The 22016-nt window shown below is 38.9% G+C and overlaps 1 protein-coding gene across 1 annotated transcript in view; it reads left to right on the top strand.

Annotated features, from left to right (window-relative positions):
• Positions 1–16201: 16201 nt before the first annotated feature.
• LOC107739261 (placenta growth factor-like) overlaps positions 16202–22016 on the top strand; it is a 30694-nt gene continuing 24879 nt past the window's right edge. The window contains exon 1 of the mRNA XM_016551295.1: positions 16202–16648. Coding sequence (XP_016406781.1) covers positions 16532–16648 — 117 coding nt within the window. The 5' untranslated portion in view covers positions 16202–16531. The remainder of the gene's footprint in view (positions 16649–22016) is intronic.

Genomic DNA, 22016 nt, shown 5'->3' with positions numbered 1-22016 from the left:
ACCCACCCCCCGATGAATGAAAGCTGTAAGATGGCTTTGCAATATCTTTCATTCATGAGTTAGTTAGTTACATATCCAAGTTGGTACTTTGGCTAAGGGTTTATTATCTGTAACAATAGTGATGCAAGTCTTAGCAAGCAAGCCTGTCTAACTACTGTAGCTAATTACTCTAATCTAAAATATCCCAATACGAATGCTGCCCTTGTTTGTTCTGTATTGAAGATTGCGTATGATAAAGTTTTAGCAGCTTGCCCATAGATCACAGATGCCCATGAGCACTCGTGTTTGACGTAAACTGTTATCATTCTCAGATTGATATCACACTATGTTCATTATTTCTTTTCCTCACTTTACATTCACATACACATTTAAGTGCCAAATTGTACATGTCTTGTTGCTATAAAACATACGTAACCCACTTATCTGAAATTGTGAAATGATTAGCTGTTTTCAATATGTTATGGCTGGCTTAACCTCTGATGGTCAAGATATGTGGGGATTTTTGCTACACAAAGCTTTGTTGTTTTGCTACCAAAAAATTAAGCTTATCTATTCGTTAGATCGGAAGTTATTCACTTTAAAGCTTTTTCTACAACATGGGAATTTCTCAGAAAACATTTATGATAAAAATAAACACATTTATTTTCGTTGCAGAGCTGGGAATGACTGAAAATTGCACAAGTCTACAAAGTAGCAGGAACAATTTATGGTTTTGTTTGAATTAATGTGCAGGCAGCCACTGAAGTTCACTTTGTCTCAAAGAGCTTCCCTCATCCTTGGAAGTGCCCTGATCTGCGCTTTCTAGATCGGTCCCCTCTGATGGGCCATTCACTGTATGCAGCCTTTCCTTCCCATATCTGACAATCTAGCTATTAAGAGAGGAACTTTGCCTTTTAGAGAGTACCAGTAATACTGGTTCAAAAGTGTAGCACTGAGAGTTTCCTTTGGCCAGCATTTAAGTGCCTTCCCCTAAGCCAGTCAGAAAACAGGTAATGGGGGTTTAGGATGTGATGTCAGAACACCATATTCACCCTTTATCTTTGCCAATGCATCCTGCTTCATTAAAGTGCAGTTTAGCTAAAACCATTATTAGAGATCTGGTGATATTCTACTTAAGATAACTACATCAAATATTGCTTTTAGGAGAACTGCGTATGCAAGGGAGGAGTACCTAACCTTCAGAATTACCTTTCCCAAAACTTTAATTCCCAATGAACAGTGTTATCTAAAAGGTAGGTGAACCTGTTCTGACTGCATTTATACCATGGAACAATTCCATGCTCTCTTGATCCTTCTGACGCAGATGTGAGCCAGATGTTTTGCCAAGAAGTTTCCCAATGCACCCAAGTTCTCCTGGTTTAGGATCCCAGTCCCCCAGCTCATTGTAAGGGAGTGATGTGGTTTCAAGGTCCAACTGGTTTGCCCTGTATCATTGAATCTTTGCCACTGTGTGAACTCGTGGGATTAGAACATTAGCGAACAGAATCAAAGCTTAGCAGTTTGTTTGTTCATGTCATGCTAATGTACATCTCTATTATTAGCTTTAAGCTTTATAAATCTGGTTTATTTCCCATACATGCAAAAACATATTTGTGTACCTAATTAAAAAATGTATGAACCTCATTATATGGATAACAAAATATGAAACCAAGTGGCATCTACAAGAATATGATACTGGGCATATTACTTCCGCATTATTCAAATTAGAGGTGAACCTCCATTGGTTTTCAGTTGTGTATTTCAAAATTGCTGTATTACATTTTTCTCCTCAATCAAGAAAATGTGATTCTCTTATCAAGGAACTTTTTTTTCTTTTCAGAAAAAGTGCTACATAAGTAGCACAAAACACCTATATAATGCTTCCCAGTTGTGACTGATATCTCATCCCTTTATACACAAACATAGACAAAAAGAAAACTTCCCACCATATTTGTTATAGTACTCCATAGGGAGTTCCTGTTCCCTCTACCAGCCCCTTGTTTACAGACAGCTTGTCCAGCAGCCATGTGACCACTCAGAAAGAGCAAACCCACAGATATGTTTATATTGAGGTCATTGCCAAGAGTATTAGCCCAAAGACCTCAACAAAAGGAGCCACAGATCTACTGTCCAAAAGTGTCCACACAAAACTGGAGGTAGTGTTGAAAACTAGGTGCTTGAAGAGGTGGTGATATTTGGAGCACTGGAGGGTTCAAGAGGCCATTAGAAGGTAGAGTCCACACACTATACTACTTACCAGATCCCCCGACATAAATTTTCAAAACCCCTCTTTTAGAAATGTCACAGTTTACCTCCAACAAAAACAATAGTTACAGAAACATAATTGACTTGGGTTAAACACAGAGATATTTTTATTTTTACATAGAGTCTGCCAGAGTATATTCAACTGGGAATTGTCAAAAACAGACCATTTCACCGAATTGCCTTGTTTTTTGTTGCTCCATGAGAAAGTACAGGAGCTGTTGGATGCAGTCCATGAAGTTTGCAGTTCCACCTTACCATCAGCGCTGCGTGCCTCCCATGGAAAGGCGGGTGTTCTGGTCATGTGACGAGGTTTATAGGGACTTTGGGCCTTCCCAGGGTGCTTGTGTTTTTTCGGTGTACCCCAGGGAATGAGGAGGCTGAGGGACTTGTTTCAGAAGGGGGCCTAAGAGACTGAGATAGACCGAGATAGTGAGAGAGGCAGTCAGATGCAGGGAAGGGGGAATTTAAAGGAAATGTGTAGGGGTGAATGAAGGAAAAAGGGTAAAGGACAGCCAGAAGCCAAAAGAGAGAGGGACATGCTTTGACGTCAACACAAGTTGACAATTGACAAAGTGAGGGAAGTTAACTGGGAGTGAGATAAAGAAGTATATGGAGGGAGGGAGGGAGAGACGGAGACATCTGCTCCTCATCTGGTATGGGAAAATCCCCCAAATCCGGGAGGATTAGGCTGGGATTCCTCGAACGAGGTTGCCCAGTCAGTTGGAGATTCTCAGATTGTTAATCAGGCCTGAAAGATGCTTCTAGTGTCTGTGCATTCAGACTATATTCAAGAATAACAATAAACCAGGCATTCACATAATCTAAACAAATTGCCAGATCTGTGCTTACTTTACCAATGCAAGAGTCGCTTTTAAAATGCCAGTGTGTCCTGGGTGGTTGCCAGGGCATTGTTATGCAATTCCTAATGTGTGGCTGGTTGGTTTCGCGGATTTTCTGTACTGATGCTCATGAGCCCAAATCAACAGGGCTCATTCTTAGGTGTCTCTGATATTTTAACTTTTGATATGGCCTGGATCCCTTCTTCAATGTAGGTGCATGGTAGTATTTCACACTTTTTATGGTCCACTAGGCTAAATGCTATAGTCTGATCACTTAGAAAAGTAATAGCACACCTCTTCTCAACACGCTGCTTGATTCTAGTTACCATTCATACCCATAACACACAGTGCAGGTGTATCCAGTCCAGCCAAGGCCACTTTCCTGCAGAGTTTTGATCCAACACTATTTTGCACAGATAACGCCACAGTATCATGTCCACAAATAGTGATGTGTGCACCACTGAGTTTATTGAGACACAGACAAACATAAGTGCTAATAAACAATATATTACTACTGTTTCTCTTCTGTTGATGCACTGAGCAGCCATATTGGATTCTGAAGTTGGAGTTGTTGCGATTGCTCCAAGATTCCGAGTCAGAACTCTGACTTGGGAGGGAGTTCCATTTAAAAGTTCCTACTGGGAACTTGGAATTTCCAACTTCAGAATACAAATGGAACACAGCATAACCCTAATCAAACATGACTGTTTGTAATAACCAAATAATGCTGAAGACCTTAGCTCCCTGAGAATGTGATATCTGTTTTCTTAACTTGATAAATGCATTTATGCAGAACACCCTGCAACATCATCAAACATAGATAAAACTTGAATGACGCATATTAGAGGAGGTTAGGGTTTGATGCCTTATTTCAGCCACAATGTAAATATCACATCTGCCGCACTTTATACCTGTGAACAACTGTGTACAAACCACACTGTGGACTAATTAAACTCAAAACACCTGAGCTTTTTTCACCTTGTTTATTTTAGTAAAAATCTTGCTGTACTGTGGTGATGTGTAATGGCAGGTGGGTAAATTTCCATCTCCACTTCCTTTTATGTGACTTATTGATGTACCCTTATTCCCTTTGCTGTTTGCAGTGCCCTTCACACTGAACATGTATGCTCCCTTCAGACTGAAATCTCACTTAAGTTGGTAGAATACCCTGAGAAACCTACTTCGCAAGGCACTTGTGGTTAATTGGAACACACCTCTCGATTAGCTAATTCTGCTAACTATTGTTAGAACTGAACTCTGCAGGACATGGCTCTCCAGGAACACAATTAAATAGCTCTGGTTTAAAGACTTCACATCCCTAAATCCCAGCAAGCACCTCTAAAATGAGTCTAGTAACATATTTGATATTCTTCAAGGCAGGGGTGTGTTGTTTTCTCCTGGTATTATTCATTTATTCATGTTGTGTAGTGGTGGTGTAGGGTTGGTTTGAGGGAGCAGGATAAATACATTTCACTAAAATAGCCCTCTATTCCTTGGAAGTAATTTAGCAAGATGAATGCCAGCCCTCCAATCCACTTCTCTCTTATGCCTGCTTGATAAATGTGTTGTGTTGTTGATTATCTCATAAACCCTCCAAAAGCCTTAATAATAAGTGAAAACAAATGTCTTCACAACGTTAGCATAACAGATCTTTTTTCACTGGTAAAATACACAATTTAAATAAATCTAAATAAATAGAGGTAGTATCAGATTTAATAAAGATGGACATTAGACTGCTTAAAGAAACACTTCAGCCAAAAATCATTTGTAATAATTTATGCAATGTTGCAAAAGACACTGCAGTGTTGTTTTACAAAATATATTTTTGTCTGTTATTTAAAAGGATCCTACATGTGCATTTTCAGACTTTATTCTGAAGTATCACCAGTGGCAGTGTATGAACAGTTATGTGCTACATACGGAAGGAGGCTAGGGGTGTGTGTAGTTGTGTAATGATTTATCCCCCAGGGCATGTCCCGTTTCTCTGATAAGATGGCTGTCGTTCTTTGTAATGAGTCTCGAACAGAGACGACTTCTGAGTCTCAGAGTGAGTGTAATACAGCTGGCTCAAAGCTAGATTGTCCAAAGCTATTGTATGTAGCATTTTGTGTAGCGTTACAGCAGAATGACAGAGACAGACAGAAACAAAGAGGGCAGATAAATACAATACAAAGATACAAAAACGGGTGCAGACAGTCATGCATTTACTTACGTACTCAGTCTTGACTTGGATCAATAACTCCTTTTGTCTTCTACAAGAAAGAGCAACATGAGTGTGGTGTAATATTTCTGGTGTAGCATTTTATACACTTTTTTTCTTACAATTTAATGATGCAATTTAAAAGAACCTTTTTAAGATCAATTTTTTTTTGGCTCAGAAACCTGAGGGGCACATTGCATGTCGGTTTTTCAGCATGAGTCAAGAAAAGTGATACAAGTTGTATGTTTCAGCAAACACAGAAAGACTGGGTTTGTACAACCAAACATTTGTAACCATTGGGTCTCTCAGAAACAGGTCAGGCCTCTCCATTCTCACAATCCTGCTCGCGCCATCCTGGAACTTTCTCTGTTTATTTGTTTACACAATGTGAGGGAACCGGTCATGGAAAATCAATATCACATTCAGGGCAATGTGACTGAGAAGTCCAACTGACATACGTCAAGAGACATGCTGGTGGACAGGCACAATCTGTGGAGTTATGAAGGGAGAAACATAGGTGTTAATATTTCATAAACGCATATGTAAGAGGGAGAAGGTGTAGAACATTCCAATTCTGGAATTCCAGTCAATTCCGGCCTGCTAATGAGCTACAAACCCACTTTGGATTCATTTCTTGATATAACTAATAGGATCAAGTATTAGCATTAATCTGTGTACTCATTTCTACATCAAGCCTCCCTCTACATTCCATGCCAAAACCAAGTTCTGTTCTACAGAGGTGGTCTTTAACTGAGGATCCCGGAGGGTGTACGTCCATCTGGGACCAGTCCTCTTTACCAGCCCTCTAGGACACATGGCACCAGACCAGTCCATTATGAGACAGGAGTAGAACAACAAACAGACAATATCAGAGGAAATCAAATCCAGTGTATCAGCAAGTGTACAACGGCCCTGGAGCTCTCGTCTCCATTAATAGCCAGATCAGCCATGGTGAGGAGTTGTGCCACTGCCAAATTCTCATCGTCCGGTTGCGCTGTGTATTGTTTTAAGATATTAACTTTCCACAGCACTAAACCCATCATCCTATACACCCCTCCTTTCCATTCAGCGTTACATTTTTCCCTTCGACCCACGACAGACCGCCACCTCCCCTGTTCCTTCCCCCCATTCTTGTTCTACAACTGGAGGCAGTGGTAATAACTATTTAGGTAGTTGTCTTTCCCCACACAAAAATAAACTTGAAGAAATCATTTTGCTTGGCAGCGGTTCATATAAACACAACTCCAGCGGATGGATTTCACCTTGCATTCGCCTCTGGCATGTCTTACTTTAAACTCTTGTAACGGGATATGCTGAGGCTCTCAGCCTGACAGCCGTCCCTTAACCTTACTTTGTACTGATAAAGATTAACCTAAGTGTTTGTGGAATAATTAGACCAACTTCCTGTAAGGAGCGACTGAATTTCTTTGGGTTTCGTCATGTAGAAGAAAAATTATATCATAAGGTTTAAAGTGGACCAACAAGCCCTCACAGGAAATAACAACACTGTAGTATGACAAAGTAAAAATATGACAAAGGGGAAAAACTATTCATGTACAGTCAAGATTGGGTTGAATTTGAACTCATTCCTCAGTGTGCCTTCACATTCACAGTAATGTAATAATGTTAGTCTAAGGGTAAAAATATGAGCTTCACATGTCTGGTTTTAAACTCTCAACATATGTTTAAACTATACAGGCAGGTTTTATTTTTCATAAATTCAAAATAATTTGTCATGCCTGGCAGGATGTTTCATGCACTGTTTTGATCATAACCCAGAATGTGTGTGTGGTTGTAAATGTATTTATAAAGCATACAAACCGTTTAAAACTCTTCCATTTCACCCTGGAGAAGAATAAACTTATTAGCAGAGAGAAGAAATAGTATTGTACTGCAATAATAAACAGTGCTGCTCCAGCAGAGCCAGAACTCTTAAAGACCACAATGTTTTTGTATGACTCTTGCATTTGCTAATGTCATTCAAAACAAATATAATTAAGCAGTGCAACCTACCTCATATTAGCTGCTGTCCTGCGGCATCTGTGTGTGGGAATACTAGTCATTAAATAAAGGTTTCTGTGGAGATATTTTGATTAACATTTGCTATTTGAATATGAAAATGTGGGTTATAGGGATAGTTTCATCCTCATGTACTCACCTTCATGTTGTTTCTGTATGTCTTTATTCTGTGGAAGAAGATATTTAGGAAAATCGTCTCAGGTTACGTATGTAACCCTAGTTCCTCGAGGGACAAGCACGTGCGGCGGAGCCAGCGTCAGCTCCTAGGAATGAAGCAAGCGCCGGCAGGGACGCCGGAAGTATGGCACTGAGACGCAGCGTCTCGTTCCCTCGAGGAACTAGGGTTACATACGTAACCTGAGACGTTCCTCTTCAGGAACTCGAGCTGTGTCGAAAAACGCTAGGGGAACGAGAATGCCCACGCCGCCAGACTTCCAAGTCTCTGCCTAGTGTGGAAGACTGCACAACTAGGGCGAGAGAACGGAAGAGCCGGGAGTGGCTCGCATGTCTAGCTCGTAAAACCTAACAAAGGTAAGGGGCGTGGACCAACCCGCAGCGTTGCAGATGTCCTGCATAGGCACACCCGATAAGAAAGCCTTAGAGGCTGCCACACTTCGTGTCGAGTGAGCCTTGACCCCTAACGGCGAGGGGAGATCAGAGGACTCATCTCCGTCCTGGCGCACTCTCTCCAGAACTCCTGGGAGCAGAGCGACTGGGGGAAAGGCGTACAGGCAAAGCCTCGGCCACGCCTGCACCATGGCATCCAGCCCCAGCGGAGCTGGATGAGTCAGAGAGCACCAGAGGGGACATTGCGATGTCTTCTGAGTCGCAAACAAGTCCACCTGAGCCTGGCCAAAAATACTCCATATCTGCCTCACCACCTCGGGGTGAAGCATCCATTCCCGCCCTGGAACACCGGCAGGGTTGGCAGAACGATCTCCCGAGGGCACTGGGGGGAGATGGGCACCGTGTAATGCGGTGTGACCCTCTCTGCCCTCGCTAGTCCTACACTGAAATAGTCATGACCGTTTGGTCGAGGACCTCTTCACCTGAAGGACGGTCCGCAGATCCGGCTTAGGCTTCGAGGCCCCCAACCCAGAGCGCTGCTTCTGCCTCCGGTCCCGACGCGGGGGAACACGGGCGGCAACGCTCTGTTTTTGCGTCTCCCTATGTGAGGAGCTGGTACGCGGGACTGCCTGCTGCCGCCCAGCAGCCCCCGGAGCTGAAATACGGCGAGGAAGGAACCGCTGAAACGCCGCCGCTTGTTTTTGAGCCTCCTGGTCCCTGTCGACGACTGAGCTGACAACGTCGCCAAACAGGCCAGAAGGCGCAAGCGGGGTGTCCGACTCGACGGAAGCGGGGCCAGCACCGCGAGGAACGCTGGCGAAGGCTCCCTCCTCAAAGAGTGCCCTCCGGGAGCGAAGCGTACGCAGTGGGAGGCGCTCGCAATGCGGGCAGCCGGCCCCCTCAAGAGCCGACTCTGCGTGCTTCGCTCCCAAGCAAACCACGCACAGGCTGTGTGTATCCCCACTCGTGATATAACGTGGGCAGGGAGGAACACACAACCTATAACGTGGCTTGCACTCGCCCTTTGCATGCTTTGTCTTAGCGTGAGCCTTAGACATAGCTGCTTATAGACTTTTTCTCACAATAGACAGACAACAATAAATATGACTGACACACACAGAGCGCTTCGCTGAATGACAGAAAGCTGACGCTGGCTCCGCCGCACGTGCTTTTATAGCTTCCTGGTCATGACGTCATCCGCCGTGACGTCCCGTTCAGCTATTGGACTGATTTCACATGTGATTCAGAGCGTGGGTCGCAGAAGGCGTTCCCCTAGCGTTTTTCGACGCAGCTTGAGTTCCTGAAGAGGAACGTGGGTTTGTTGAACAAACAATAAAAAGCATGGGGTCCAATATTTCAACCCCAACATACTGTCTATGTAATTAAATTAGATTAGGTCCACGGAAAACAGAAATGCTTTTTTATATACTTTTTTCAGTAGTTGATATGACCATCAACTTTGACTCATAATAACATCTAGCGGTGTAAATAAAGCATCATAAAAAAAGCAAAAGTTTTCAACAGTATCCACTGTAGATATGTTCATTCACAATAAGTTATGAATAATTTTTGGAACTTATGAAAGTGTCTGATAAGTGTCTGAAGATGAATTTGAGTAGTATTTTCCACGAATGTGATGTCACAATAAACCATCAATTATTTTCAAATATATTATCATTTCTATTTTCATAATACCTTATTATTAATAAAAAGTAAATATACACCACCATCAAAAACATTTGGGGTTGGTCCAGAAAAAGAGTAATACTGTGAGGTGTTATTACAATTTAAAATAAATTCATGTTTGCTATTTCAATATACTTTTAATTTCTTTCTGTTATGGTAAAGCTGAAATTTCAGCAGTTATTACTTCAGTCTTTAGAGTCACATGATTAGAAATCATTCTTTTATGTTTATTTGTTTCTCAAGAAACATTTCTTATTATCAGTTTTGAAACAATAATACCAATATTATTATTGAATCTGTGATATATTTTTTGGTGAGGATTCTTTGATGAATAGATGGTTCAAAAAGACAGAATTAATCTGAAACAGAAATCTGTAATAACATTACAAATGTAACTTTTGGTAAAAAAAAACAAAAAAACAATGTGTCCTTTCTAAATAACTGTATTAATTTATTTAAAAATATTATAAGTAGTAATGCGGGAGAAATGAAATGATAAAAATTATGTTTTGAGCCTTCAAATTTTTTTTAAATATTTAGATTTTATAATAATGAGACAACCTTCTGTTCTCTATGTATGAAACACATACTGTATGCTTATACCAGATGTGTCTCATACATAAATGATAGATGATTATAACCAAACCGGCCTTATTTTAAAATGGAAGCTTTCAAGGAAATGACAAAGGTGTCAAAAAACAGTGGCAATTGACTTACGAACACCTGAAAGATGTTCCGACTGCAGTTGTGTTTATGTAAACAAATAATGCCATGTGACACATCATTGTCAGACAATAACAGCACGTCAGACACTCTGCACATGTTAAGGGGGACTTCCTAAATAAACACAAAAATCACCAGCCCATACAATAGAGTGGAATGCCTGAGGAAACTGCTCAACACCTGTCTGCCTTCAAGACGTGAGGAACACTGTCACCTCAGTCTTGTAAATAGGAAGTGATACACGGAAAAACACAAAACTATTGCCGGAACATCGAAGCCATTTTCAGCTACAATGAAGAGGGGATTTTACTGGTGACCGGGCCACTTCCAGGGCTGCCAGTCTCCTATTCGCGCTTACGTCGGAAACAGCAGGTGGAGAGTCGGAGTGCAGACGTATACATGTCCGAGACCGGTCAATTGCAGGAAGTTGATTCATGTAATATCCGGGTGAGGTGCTGGCCAGATGGTCTACGGTAATGACAGTCTCCAAAACACACAGTAATGGAGATTAAAGTACCTTTAAGCTTCATGATATCCGGTAATTTCATTCCAATGTTTATCATGTCGACTCAGATTAGTGTTCCCATGTGTAAAATGAACCTTCCTCAGAGGAAATCAGACCTTCTAAACAATGATGAATGGATAACTTTAATGTAGATTGTGCATTCCACCTTCACAATCATGAAGATCCAAGGGGAATATACAGTCAGCACATCCATTATGCTGAGATCACCCTTAAAACGCTTCTGATAATAACAGAAATGTGAGAGCCGATGTTCATGAGCCCTTTTTCTGAAAGACTCTGCCTCCTTGTTGTCTCTTTCAATGGAGAGGATTAAAAAAATATTTTACTCAGGCCAGTGCTTCTGGTTTTGCTTTAGGACCCAAAAACAGAACCAGATCAGTTCTCTATGGTACCATGTTCAAACACTGATAAATTTTTTTTTACATACATTTTTATATTTTAAGCTACTTTTGTTAGGTATAAATTGCTTATAATAAGGAAAGCATACCTTTTAAGAAAATTTCAATTGATTCATTATTGATTATCAATTATAGCTTTTCTTTTAAGTAGACAAAGACATTAATCTTGCCTCAGGGACTTCTGTACTGAGAGTTCAGTGCGTCAGTGTAATGTGGTTTTCTTGAGTTTGCGCTTGTCTCCAAGTCTTGCCTGCGTTTTTACACCACCCTACATTGTAGCGCTGGGTATCTTATTGATTCTTCAAATAGTTAAGAAAAAACTGCTGACATTGAAAGCTGTATTTTTCCAATCCAAACAGACACATTCAAATGTGAGTGAATATGGATGAGACGGCACATAGAAAAACATTGCAACTTCAGTTACTCTAGCAACACAGGGTTGTTACTATGCATTGAGAGATTGAATGATTTTTGTTTTTTCTACCTTTGCCGATCTTCACAAAAATGCAGTTTACACTACACATTTCAAATCCTAATTATATGATCTACATTTTCCAAAACCAGCATATTAGCATTGAAAATGATGAGTGCAGATAGGAACATTTCATCCAGAAGTTTTTCATCCTTTTCCTGTTTTACAAATGACCTTTCAACGACTCTCAGCAGTGAGTCTAATGAAAAGCACAGGTGTTGCGAAAAAAGAAACAGAACTCTAGTTCTGTCTTCATTGAAAGCATGCCAAAATTATTCAAATTAAATTAATATTACTTACGGTTAAAGGGATGGTTCATGTTATTATTTAGTCACACTCAGTTTATTCCAAGCCTTTAGTTATTCTTCAGAATACAAATTTGGATGTTTTTAAAGAAACATGAGAGGGTATTTTTTCATTAATTTTTTCATTTAGGTTACTAAAACTTTCAAAAAGTTCAAAAAAGCTTATAAAGCTGTCTTAAAATGAATTCATATATTCATTTTCATAAGCTTTTTTGGATCTTTTAAGTTTTGGTAACCTAGACTTTCAATGAAGGTACAGAAAACTCTCAGGTTTCATTACAAATATCTTAATTTGAAGTGTTTGGAACAACATGAAGGTGAATAAACGATGACACAATTTTCATATTTGGGTGAACTAATTTGTTCTAAATGCATAACAGCGTCAAACATGAATGATATCTCAAATTGTGCAGCTTTTTGAGTTGTGTTTTTACTTTCCTAATTGATTAGACATTGATTTTCACCTGGCAGACAATAAAACAGGCAAATACATCAATACCGTTAGCACTAGAATATCGTAGAGTGGAAATTGGCTCTTTTGATTATAAATATAGTAAGATTCCATCAGTATACCTCATAAGACTCTACCCAGAAAACCTAAGTAAGCACTTAGTAATGGCATGACAACCTAAAACATTATTGAGACGGACAGGCACTACTCAAATGTCCCCTATTTTGAAAAAAGATAATGGTCATGTTGAGATATACTAAATAGCATAATTCGTTTCAAAGCCTTTCAAAGCCTTTCCGGACTTTTTCCATTTGGTTGGCGCCCAAGAGCAAGTGCTGTGAGAATGGGGGGGTAATCTGAGGCAGCGGAACTCGCACTGTTTGCTGACACCATCTAGCAAAGTGTGCTCTTTACAATAGCACATAGAGGCCCTGTCAGTCAACATGGCGTGAAGAATGCAGTGAAACTGAAGAATCTCCAGCCTGTGCATTCCAGCGCTACTGCAAACACCACATACTTGTATATAAACGTTGTGTGAGTAAGGAAAGAATCCTTACGGCTCAACCCATGACACAGCCCTAAACCACACACTAATAAATAGGCATGCATACATGGTGAGAGAACATGGAACAGTACATCTCCATGCATCACTGATTTATTGCAATAATACAGTCTCACATGTCTTCTTATGAGTGTGCTTCACTATAATGTAGGCTACTTTATAATAATACAGTGTACTCAGAGAAAGTCTGTTTATTTCTCAGGGTGTCTATTCTGAGCTTGTGCTTTTTCTGGTCTGAGTGACTGTGGACCCCATACAGCTTTGCTCAGAATACTACTTTTGACCGCATAAACCATATCTGAATGGACCAACATCAACATGCATACTTTAAAGTTTGGGTATTGTTTTATGACATGATAAAAATGGCCAAACCTGTAGCATGAAAGTATCAGCTTGAAGAGGGGAGAATGAAATGGGAAATGCAGTCTTTTTTTAAACACTGAGGGTGTTTAAAAAAATCTAAACACCATTTGGACCTTATTCTGTGTAACTTTGCCCTTTATTTATTTTATATATATATATATATATATATATATATTATGACAACATGAATTCAAAGTATTGATGAAAGTGTACCTCTGGGTTGTGGAATATTGGTGCCTTCACATGTTCGCTGGAAGAATGGCTATATATGTCACATTCAAGCGCTTTATGGCTGGAGAGATTAGGAAACGGATAATAATGACATTTTGTGCAATATATGCTCTTTTATTCATGTAAAAATGTACAATATACAAACAGTTACAGATATAAATAAATGTATGTTACTGAAACTGCAGCAGCTATAACTTTATTTAATAATAACAACAACAACAATAATAATAATAATAATTACCATTCACAACTGAAAATGTCCTCCTTTGCCATTTAAAAAAGTTATACTGTTGGTAATCTCAAATCAGGTGCCAAAATATAATCTGAATTTGAATTTCCTGAATATTATTGCTGTTTTATAAATGCAACTTCCAAGTCGGGAACTCATAAATACAATAATTCTGACAGCATGTAAAGCATATCTTCTAGTTGTGTAACTTTCTCAAAATTTAGAAGAGTTAGCCTACATTGTTTTGAACAAAAAAAGTGCTTCATTCATATGTTTTGTGGGTAACACTTTGCCTTACAACTTTAATGTACTGCAGTTAACATATACAATTCACTAATCTTAAATCATGTGAATCTCAACATTTACTAAAACATTTTTAAGATCTGTTAACATTAGTTAATGCACTGTGAACATGAACGTTAACATTTTCATGAACTAAAGGTTAATAAGTGCTGTGGAATATTTTGCTCCTTGTAAGTTTGTGTTGATGCATTAACTGTTGTTAACAAATGAAATCTTATTGTAAAGATCTCATTTATGTATTGAGAGCAATGACCTATATATATATCATCATTAGAGATGAGATTTTATTACAAAGGTTTAAAACAATGAAATAATGTGCTTAAAATCATTTGTGGATCAAATTTAGATGTTACCACACGGGTAACAAGTCAAAATGTTATTTAACATCACTGAATCCACCTAAATAGACTATATTACGTCACACCAATAGAACTACATCTAATAGAACTAAGTCCTTAATGTAACAATTGTAGGTTACCACTTTTTACAGGGCATTTTTCACAGTTTTTCCCTACTATTATGTGGCTCTACACATAATCAGTGAGAAAAGTGAAATAAAGTGTGAGATGTGAGTTCATGGAGGGGAGGGCAGTGGGAGGACAGTATGAACATGAGCAATGCTTCGGGAGGAGGAGATTTAAATGATCAACTTGTTGAAAGGTAGTCAGGGCGCTCATATGGAAGTGTGCCACTCTATTTATTTTATATATATATATATATATATATATATTATGACAACATGAATTCAAAGTATTGATGAAAGTGTACCTCTGGGTTGTGGAATATTGGTGCCTTCACATGTTCGCTGGAAGAATGGCTATATATGTCACATTCAAGCGCTTTATGGCTGGAGAGATTAGGAAACGGATAATAATGACATTTTGTGCAATATATGCTCTTTTATTCATGTAAAAATGTACAATATACAAACAGTTACAGATATAAATAAATGTATGTTACTGAAACTGCAGCAGCTATAACTTTATTTAATAATAACAACAACAACAATAATAATAATAATAATTACCATTCACAACTGAAAATGTCCTCCTTTGCCATTTAAAAAAGTTATACTGTTGGTAATCTCAAATCAGGTGCCAAAATATAATCTGAATTTGAATTTCCTGAATATTATTGCTGTTTTATAAATGCAACTTCCAAGTCGGGAACTCATAAATACAATAATTCTGACAGCATGTAAAGCATATCTTCTAGTTGTGTAACTTTCTCAAAATTTAGAAGAGTTAGCCTACATTGTTTTGAACAAAAAAAGTGCTTCATTCATATGTTTTGTGGGTAACACTTTGCCTTACAACTTTAATGTACTGCAGTTAACATATACAATTCACTAATCTTAAATCATGTGAATCTCAACATTTACTAAAACATTTTTAAGATCTGTTAACATTAGTTAATGCACTGTGAACATGAACGTTAACATTTTCATGAACTAAAGGTTAATAAGTGCTGTGGAATATTTTGCTCCTTGTAAGTTTGTGTTGATGCATTAACTGTTGTTAACAAATGAAATCTTATTGTAAAGATCTCATTTATGTATTGAGAGCAATGACCTATATATATATCATCATTAGAGATGAGATTTTATTACAAAGGTTTAAAACAATGAAATAATGTGCTTAAAATCATTTGTGGATCAAATTTAGATGTTACCACACGGGTAACAAGTCAAAATGTTATTTAACATCACTGAATCCACCTAAATAGACTATATTACGTCACACCAATAGAACTACATCTAATAGAACTAAGTCCTTAATGTAACAATTGTAGGTTACCACTTTTTACAGGGCATTTTTCACAGTTTTTCCCTACTATTATGTGGCTCTACACATAATCAGTGAGAAAAGTGAAATAAAGTGTGAGATGTGAGTTCATGGAGGGGAGGGCAGTGGGAGGACAGTATGAACATGAGCAATGCTTCGGGAGGAGGAGATTTAAATGATCAACTTGTTGAAAGGTAGTCAGGGCGCTCATATGGAAGTGTGCCACTCTATTTGGGAAATGCGTGAGCAGGAATCTTGCACTAGGAAACAGACGCTGGATCTCCAGTGGCGCGTGAGGACGATTCAAACCTGCAAGCTATAATTTAAAACACTGTTTACTCCATAAGGACCTGTTTTAAACATTTTACCGGTGGTATTCGCGTACATCTTCCGAGGGAGATCTAGATTGGATGCAATTAAGTGACGTGTCACCACTGATATTTTATGAAACCAAAAAGATAACAACATTGCGAATATGTTGAGCGCATTTTCCTGATTGTTTCATTTTATTTGATATCTTTGAGAAAGCAACGCACATTTTACTACCGACGCGACAAGGCACGAACTTGCCACCTAGAACCGTTTTGTGGAATTTATGGTGAAATTTACATATTGACATTACCATTTGGATGGACTACTGTTTGGATTTTTCTACCATTAGACTTGCTTTGGCATTCGAGATGGGTTATTTGACGGCGCTGTTACAAATAGTTGCTGCGGTCCAGTTGAGCCTTTTACCTGCACAGGTGAGCAGATGGGCCGTCCTTTTTTACACTTAACCTGCATAAATTATAGCCTACACACACATACGCTTCAAGCGAGTGATGGTATCGATGTACTTATGCGGTAAGCTCATCTGGCTACGTTTTTAAATAACCATGTCAAATTAAAAGTAATTAAACTGTAAAACAGATGAAGAAAAACGTGTTTAGAGACCTGTTCTGTTTTATTCTGTTGCTCAGTTTATGAACATACTGTAAGAACGCGTCCAGTGTGAATGTCCCGTAATGACCGTTGTGTGAATGTAAGCCTAGCTGTATGTTAAACGTACTGTGAAAGTAGCGTACGTGTTCATATCAGAGATACTCAATGATTAGCAGAGGCGGACAGTAACTAAGTACATTTACTTGAGTATTGTACTTAAGTACGCTTTTTGAGTATCTGTACTTTACTTGAGTATTATTTTTTCTGGGAACTTATGACTTTAACTTTTTAAAAGCAAGTACTTCTGTACTTTTACTTAAGTAAAAATCTGTCTTTACAACTTTTACTTGTAATGGAGTAATGTTTGACCAGCAGTATCTGTACTTTCACTCAAGTAATGGAGTTGAGTACGTTGTCCGCCTCTGATGATTAGCCATCCTTAATTAAAAAGAGAATGAGGAGGATTTGAACGTGTCTACGTGCAGTTGACAGTCAGAACTGGCTTAATGAATGGAGTCAGTTTACTTTTGACACGGCTTCCAGTAAAGCCTCCAAACGGCTGTTTTTATAACACCCTCTATAACTTGATCCCTTTTTGAAGTGCTGGAAGAGAAAGCGTTGAGTCATGAAACGGAACGTGACGAACTGCATCACCCCCTTTAACCCACAGGCATGTGTGATACACTGGCGTGTTCTCCTTACACGAATGAATGCCAAAATCATCAGACAGTCAGATTATGTCTTTATATGCCTTCTACTGTTATCAAAGATAATGAGAGACCAATTAGGCAGTATTAGTACGTTGAAGTCAGTCTCAGACATAACAAGCATGTGCTTTTAAGATATAAACAAAAATTACATACTGTCTATATCCATTCAGACTATTCATTTTGAAATGTCAACATGTTGAATAAGAAGATCATTGTCCCACAGCTCAAGGTAAAATATCGCACCTCATGTTCTGTGAGATGGCAAAGTCGAGCTTTAAAGAGAAATGTTGGCAGGAGAGTCCACCTCAACATTCTTATCTATTCGTCCATATCAGAAAAGCAGCATGCTTTGAATAATGATATTTCATTGTGTTCACAAATGGGCTTTGATATGTTTGACTTGTTAATAAGGTGTAGCCAAGCATTGTTATAGACCACTACAGTTCATTTGTGGAAGTGTCTCGACCTCAAGCTTGACAGCTTTATCACTCACATTATCTTTCAGCTGAATATAAAACCTCACTTCCAAGAAAATAGTCGAGAAGATAATGGTTTGCTGCCAATTGAAGCTTAAAAAGAGCAAAGATGAACATTAAAAGAGTATAAATTGTATGTTGTCATTCAATATTAATCCTACTCATGGCAGGTCAGAACAAGGTTTATCGGGTGTAGTAAAACCACACACTTCTTCCGGAAACCCACAAATGACTTATGCCTCCATTCACTTTTACCAAATGCACATATTATCATATCACTGGCCGTATACCAGGTGTGGGTGCGCCAGAGAGTGTCTGTCTCCTCTTGTCTCTTGTGCTTGCGGCAAAACTTTTATTTCAGGAGTTGCAGGAAGTTGGCAAACACCGGCTGTTACTGATGCTGGTGATTATTGTAAAGAAAAGGTTCAATTAAGCACTTCCTCTGTAAATATGAATGGAAATCTTTCCATCTAAATGCTCAACAAAGTAACATTAATTTCTTATTGTTAAAATTCACGTTGGTATTTTTTGTGGGCAGAAAGTCAACAATTTCAAGTTACACATTTGCCCTGATATCCTAATTAATAAGATAAGGTCAAAAAGTTCTTTAAAATAGATAATTTGATCTTGACAAGTTCAGTTCAGCTAAATAAATACACTTTTTTTTCCAAAAATGATTAACATGTGTAAACTCACATACAACTTTGATGGCTGTTATCTTGAAGCATAATAGACCACATTAAATTTTAAGAGCATGTATATAAACTTCTTGACAAAAGGTATAAATGTTATAGCAAACCTTGCTTGGTGGTTTTGTGTGCGTGTGTGTGTGTGTGTGTGTGTGTGTGTGTGTGTGTGTTTTGCTTTTATGCAATGTGTTCATCTCCTGTTCCTTCTTTGAATCTCCTGTTCTCTATTTCAGGAGGATCAGTATGAAGCAGTTTTGTAATGATCACTTGTGTAGGGAAGGGAGTTGCTGTATCATTTCCAAAGTTGGATAATCGGCTCACAGATGGTTTCTTTAAACTTGAGTAAAATCTATCAGGGAAACTTCAGTGTTTGTGTGACACAGGTTAAAATGCTACACACAGCATAAACTTTTTCAGTATGGGTATTACATGGGATTACACATGTAAATGCAAAAGTTGTAACTACACAAATTCAGTTTTACATTTATGCATTACATAATGTGTCATCCTGCAATTAAAATATGTGTCACAATCTCAGGCTTGCAACAAGGGGCGCTAGTATAGCACTACACAGTTATCATGGACAAAAGAATTCACAATAACAATATTTCCACAAAACCAATATAATGTCTGGAAAAAATGCTATCACTTACATTCACCTTTAACTTTATTTTGAATTTTCTTCTTTCTGGCCAGTGATGCATACTCAAAATACAATGTGGGGAGGTGAAGAGAGAGTTTATAACCAAAACTGTACAAACGTGTACAAAAAATTTAGCCTACTGTTGATCGACACTTCCTGCAGACTGGTGTGTGTGTCATTTTTTTGGAATCAAAAAAAAAAAAAAAAAAAACTTTCACACTGGCGAGCTAACTTTTACTACACACAGAGTCTTCATTTTTTTTTTCAATTTTATGATGAGTAGCAACCAGCATTAAGGTGCAATACTGCCACCTACTATTTTGGAGTGTCACCTAGATCAGTTCACATTTTGCATGTCTCCTTAATCAAACAACTGATTCACCTCATCAGATCATTAGAGACTCAAAGCAAAGCTGTGTTTTTTTTTAATGGATGTCAATAGCCATCCAAAGTTGCGAATTTAACTTGTGCACAAAATTGGAATATCACATAAAATGTTTGCGAATAAGCACCGTTTCTATCCAACGAGTCAAAGAGAAAAAAATAGCCAATTCCTAATAAACTGACACTAAATATCACTAAGGAAAGTAGGAGAAGCCTGAGTATAATAATAAATCTAATATATAATAAATTACTTGCGCCTCAGAGTGAGCAGACGAAACACAATATGCGGCCATTGCTTACGGAGGTGGATGCTGCTGTTTGTATGGAACGATTTTCCGGACAATTTTCAAATAGAATTGCAAATTGTATTTTCAATTGCGTTTTCAATATGTGGACGCATAAATTGTGACATAGTCCAAATGCAATTGCAAATCCTGCATTACCGTTTGCATTTTCGCTTTCGCGAACGCACAGTGACTGCCAAATTTCAAATGAAAAAGCAAAGTCCATTTGCAACTGTATTTCCCATGTATTAGGAGTTACGAGCCTGTCATATTTAAATAGCAATATTAATTACCAGTCTGCTTTTTCACTCTCGCTGCGTCGCGCATGTAACCTGCCAAAACTGGAAGGCATTTCAATCTCTCATTATTCGCATTAATCTTTTTCCAGACAAGTCAAAACCCACCTCAAACGAGCCTAAAAACTTTTTTGCAAAGTAAGGAATTTTTTTTTTTTTTTTTAATTTGGCATTTCCATTACTCATTTCTGATGCAATACAAATGCACATAAAAACAGGGGGATGGAAACATAGCTACTGAAGGAGACACTTCATTTTGCTGAATAAACTGCTTTTGTGAGAGAAAAGCATATAATTTAATGAATCAACAACCTTTCGGCTCATCTTCAACATGTTTGCCATCAAACACTCATTTTGGAGAGATTTTCAGACTTTACACAGAAAAATGCTGTTTTTAAGAGAAGGATGATTTCGCGACAAGTAGGATTCAGTTTACGGCACTTGTTATTAATTTCTGTGGTATCCGCAAACAGTAATTAATTGTCACACAACTCTGACAGAAACTTACTGACGTCAAGGCTGTGATGTGATTGGTTATCAAGGCACACATGAATGTTACACTTTCTCCAATGGTAGAGGCGCAGACTTTGGTATGTCCCAATAATAAGGCCATCTCTGCTCCAAGATCTGAAAGGGGTGTGTCAAACAAAGGAAACATAAAAACTGGAACATGGTTGGGAACTACTAACATAGATAGTTAATGGTGCTGGATTATTTACGCTGCATACTCTCTGAATAGGTACTTCTTTTGAATAAATAATAACTTTGGGCCAGTTAAAAAAGTATGTTCCCTTTCGAAAGGGAACTCCACGCTGCGTCCTCTAGAGGGTGCTAGGGGAACGCTTTCAGCGTGACCGGTGTCTGAAGCATGAATGAAAAAACGAAACTGAAAATGAACTTGACGTTGGCAGGCGGCAGCCTATGACGTAAACAATAAAGCGAGTACGGGTATAAAAGAGCACCTGCGGAAAACATCATCCTCTTCTTTGTCTTCAAGCCTTGTGTACGGAAGCACATGCGTTTGACTCACGAGGGATAAGGATGCGCTCACTGTTTGCATTTGCACTCCCCTCCCTTTAAGGGTCGCTATGCTGAGATCACAGTTCCTAGTGTTTTCTCAACAGAGCTCTGTGGCTGTTAGGTTGTTAGGCTCTTGTGGGCCTCCTTGATAAGTCGCTCTTCAGGTCGAGCTTTCGAGTACTCCCCTCACCTGAGGGTCTTTGTACTGAGTATGCTGATCCATAAGGGTGGATGATTGCACTCCCCTCGCTTTAGAGGGTTGTTATGCTGAGTGCTTGCTCAGTACTCTAGTTTTGAGTCGTTATGCAGTGTATTCCGCTCCCTAGAGCTCCGCTTAGACAGTACTATTAGTATGTAAGCTCTATCGTGAGCCTCACTAACTGTCCCTAGCGCTGAGTGTAGTCAGGTCTCCTCTCGTTCTAGAGAGTTGTCATGCTGAGGCCTCCACTCTTAAGAGTTTCCCTACCAGGATCGAGCGGTGTTAGGCTTCCTCTCGTTTAAGAGAGTCATCCAGCTGAAGCCTCCGCTCCCCAGAGCTCCGCTTGGGCAGTAATATGAGTCTGTAGGCTCTTTCTTTTTGAGCCTCACTAACTGCCTCTGGCGTTGAGTGTAGCTAGGTCTCCTCTCGCTTTAGAGAGTTGTTATGCTGAGACCTCCACTCTTAAGAGCTCCTCAACTAGGATCGAGT

Source organism: Sinocyclocheilus rhinocerous, unplaced genomic scaffold (genome assembly GCF_001515625.1).
Source record: "Sinocyclocheilus rhinocerous isolate Xijiao unplaced genomic scaffold, SAMN03320098_v1.1 scaffold495, whole genome shotgun sequence".
Taxonomy (NCBI): domain Eukaryota; kingdom Metazoa; phylum Chordata; class Actinopteri; order Cypriniformes; family Cyprinidae; genus Sinocyclocheilus; species Sinocyclocheilus rhinocerous.
This window is presented reverse-complemented; position numbering and strand designations above follow the sequence as displayed.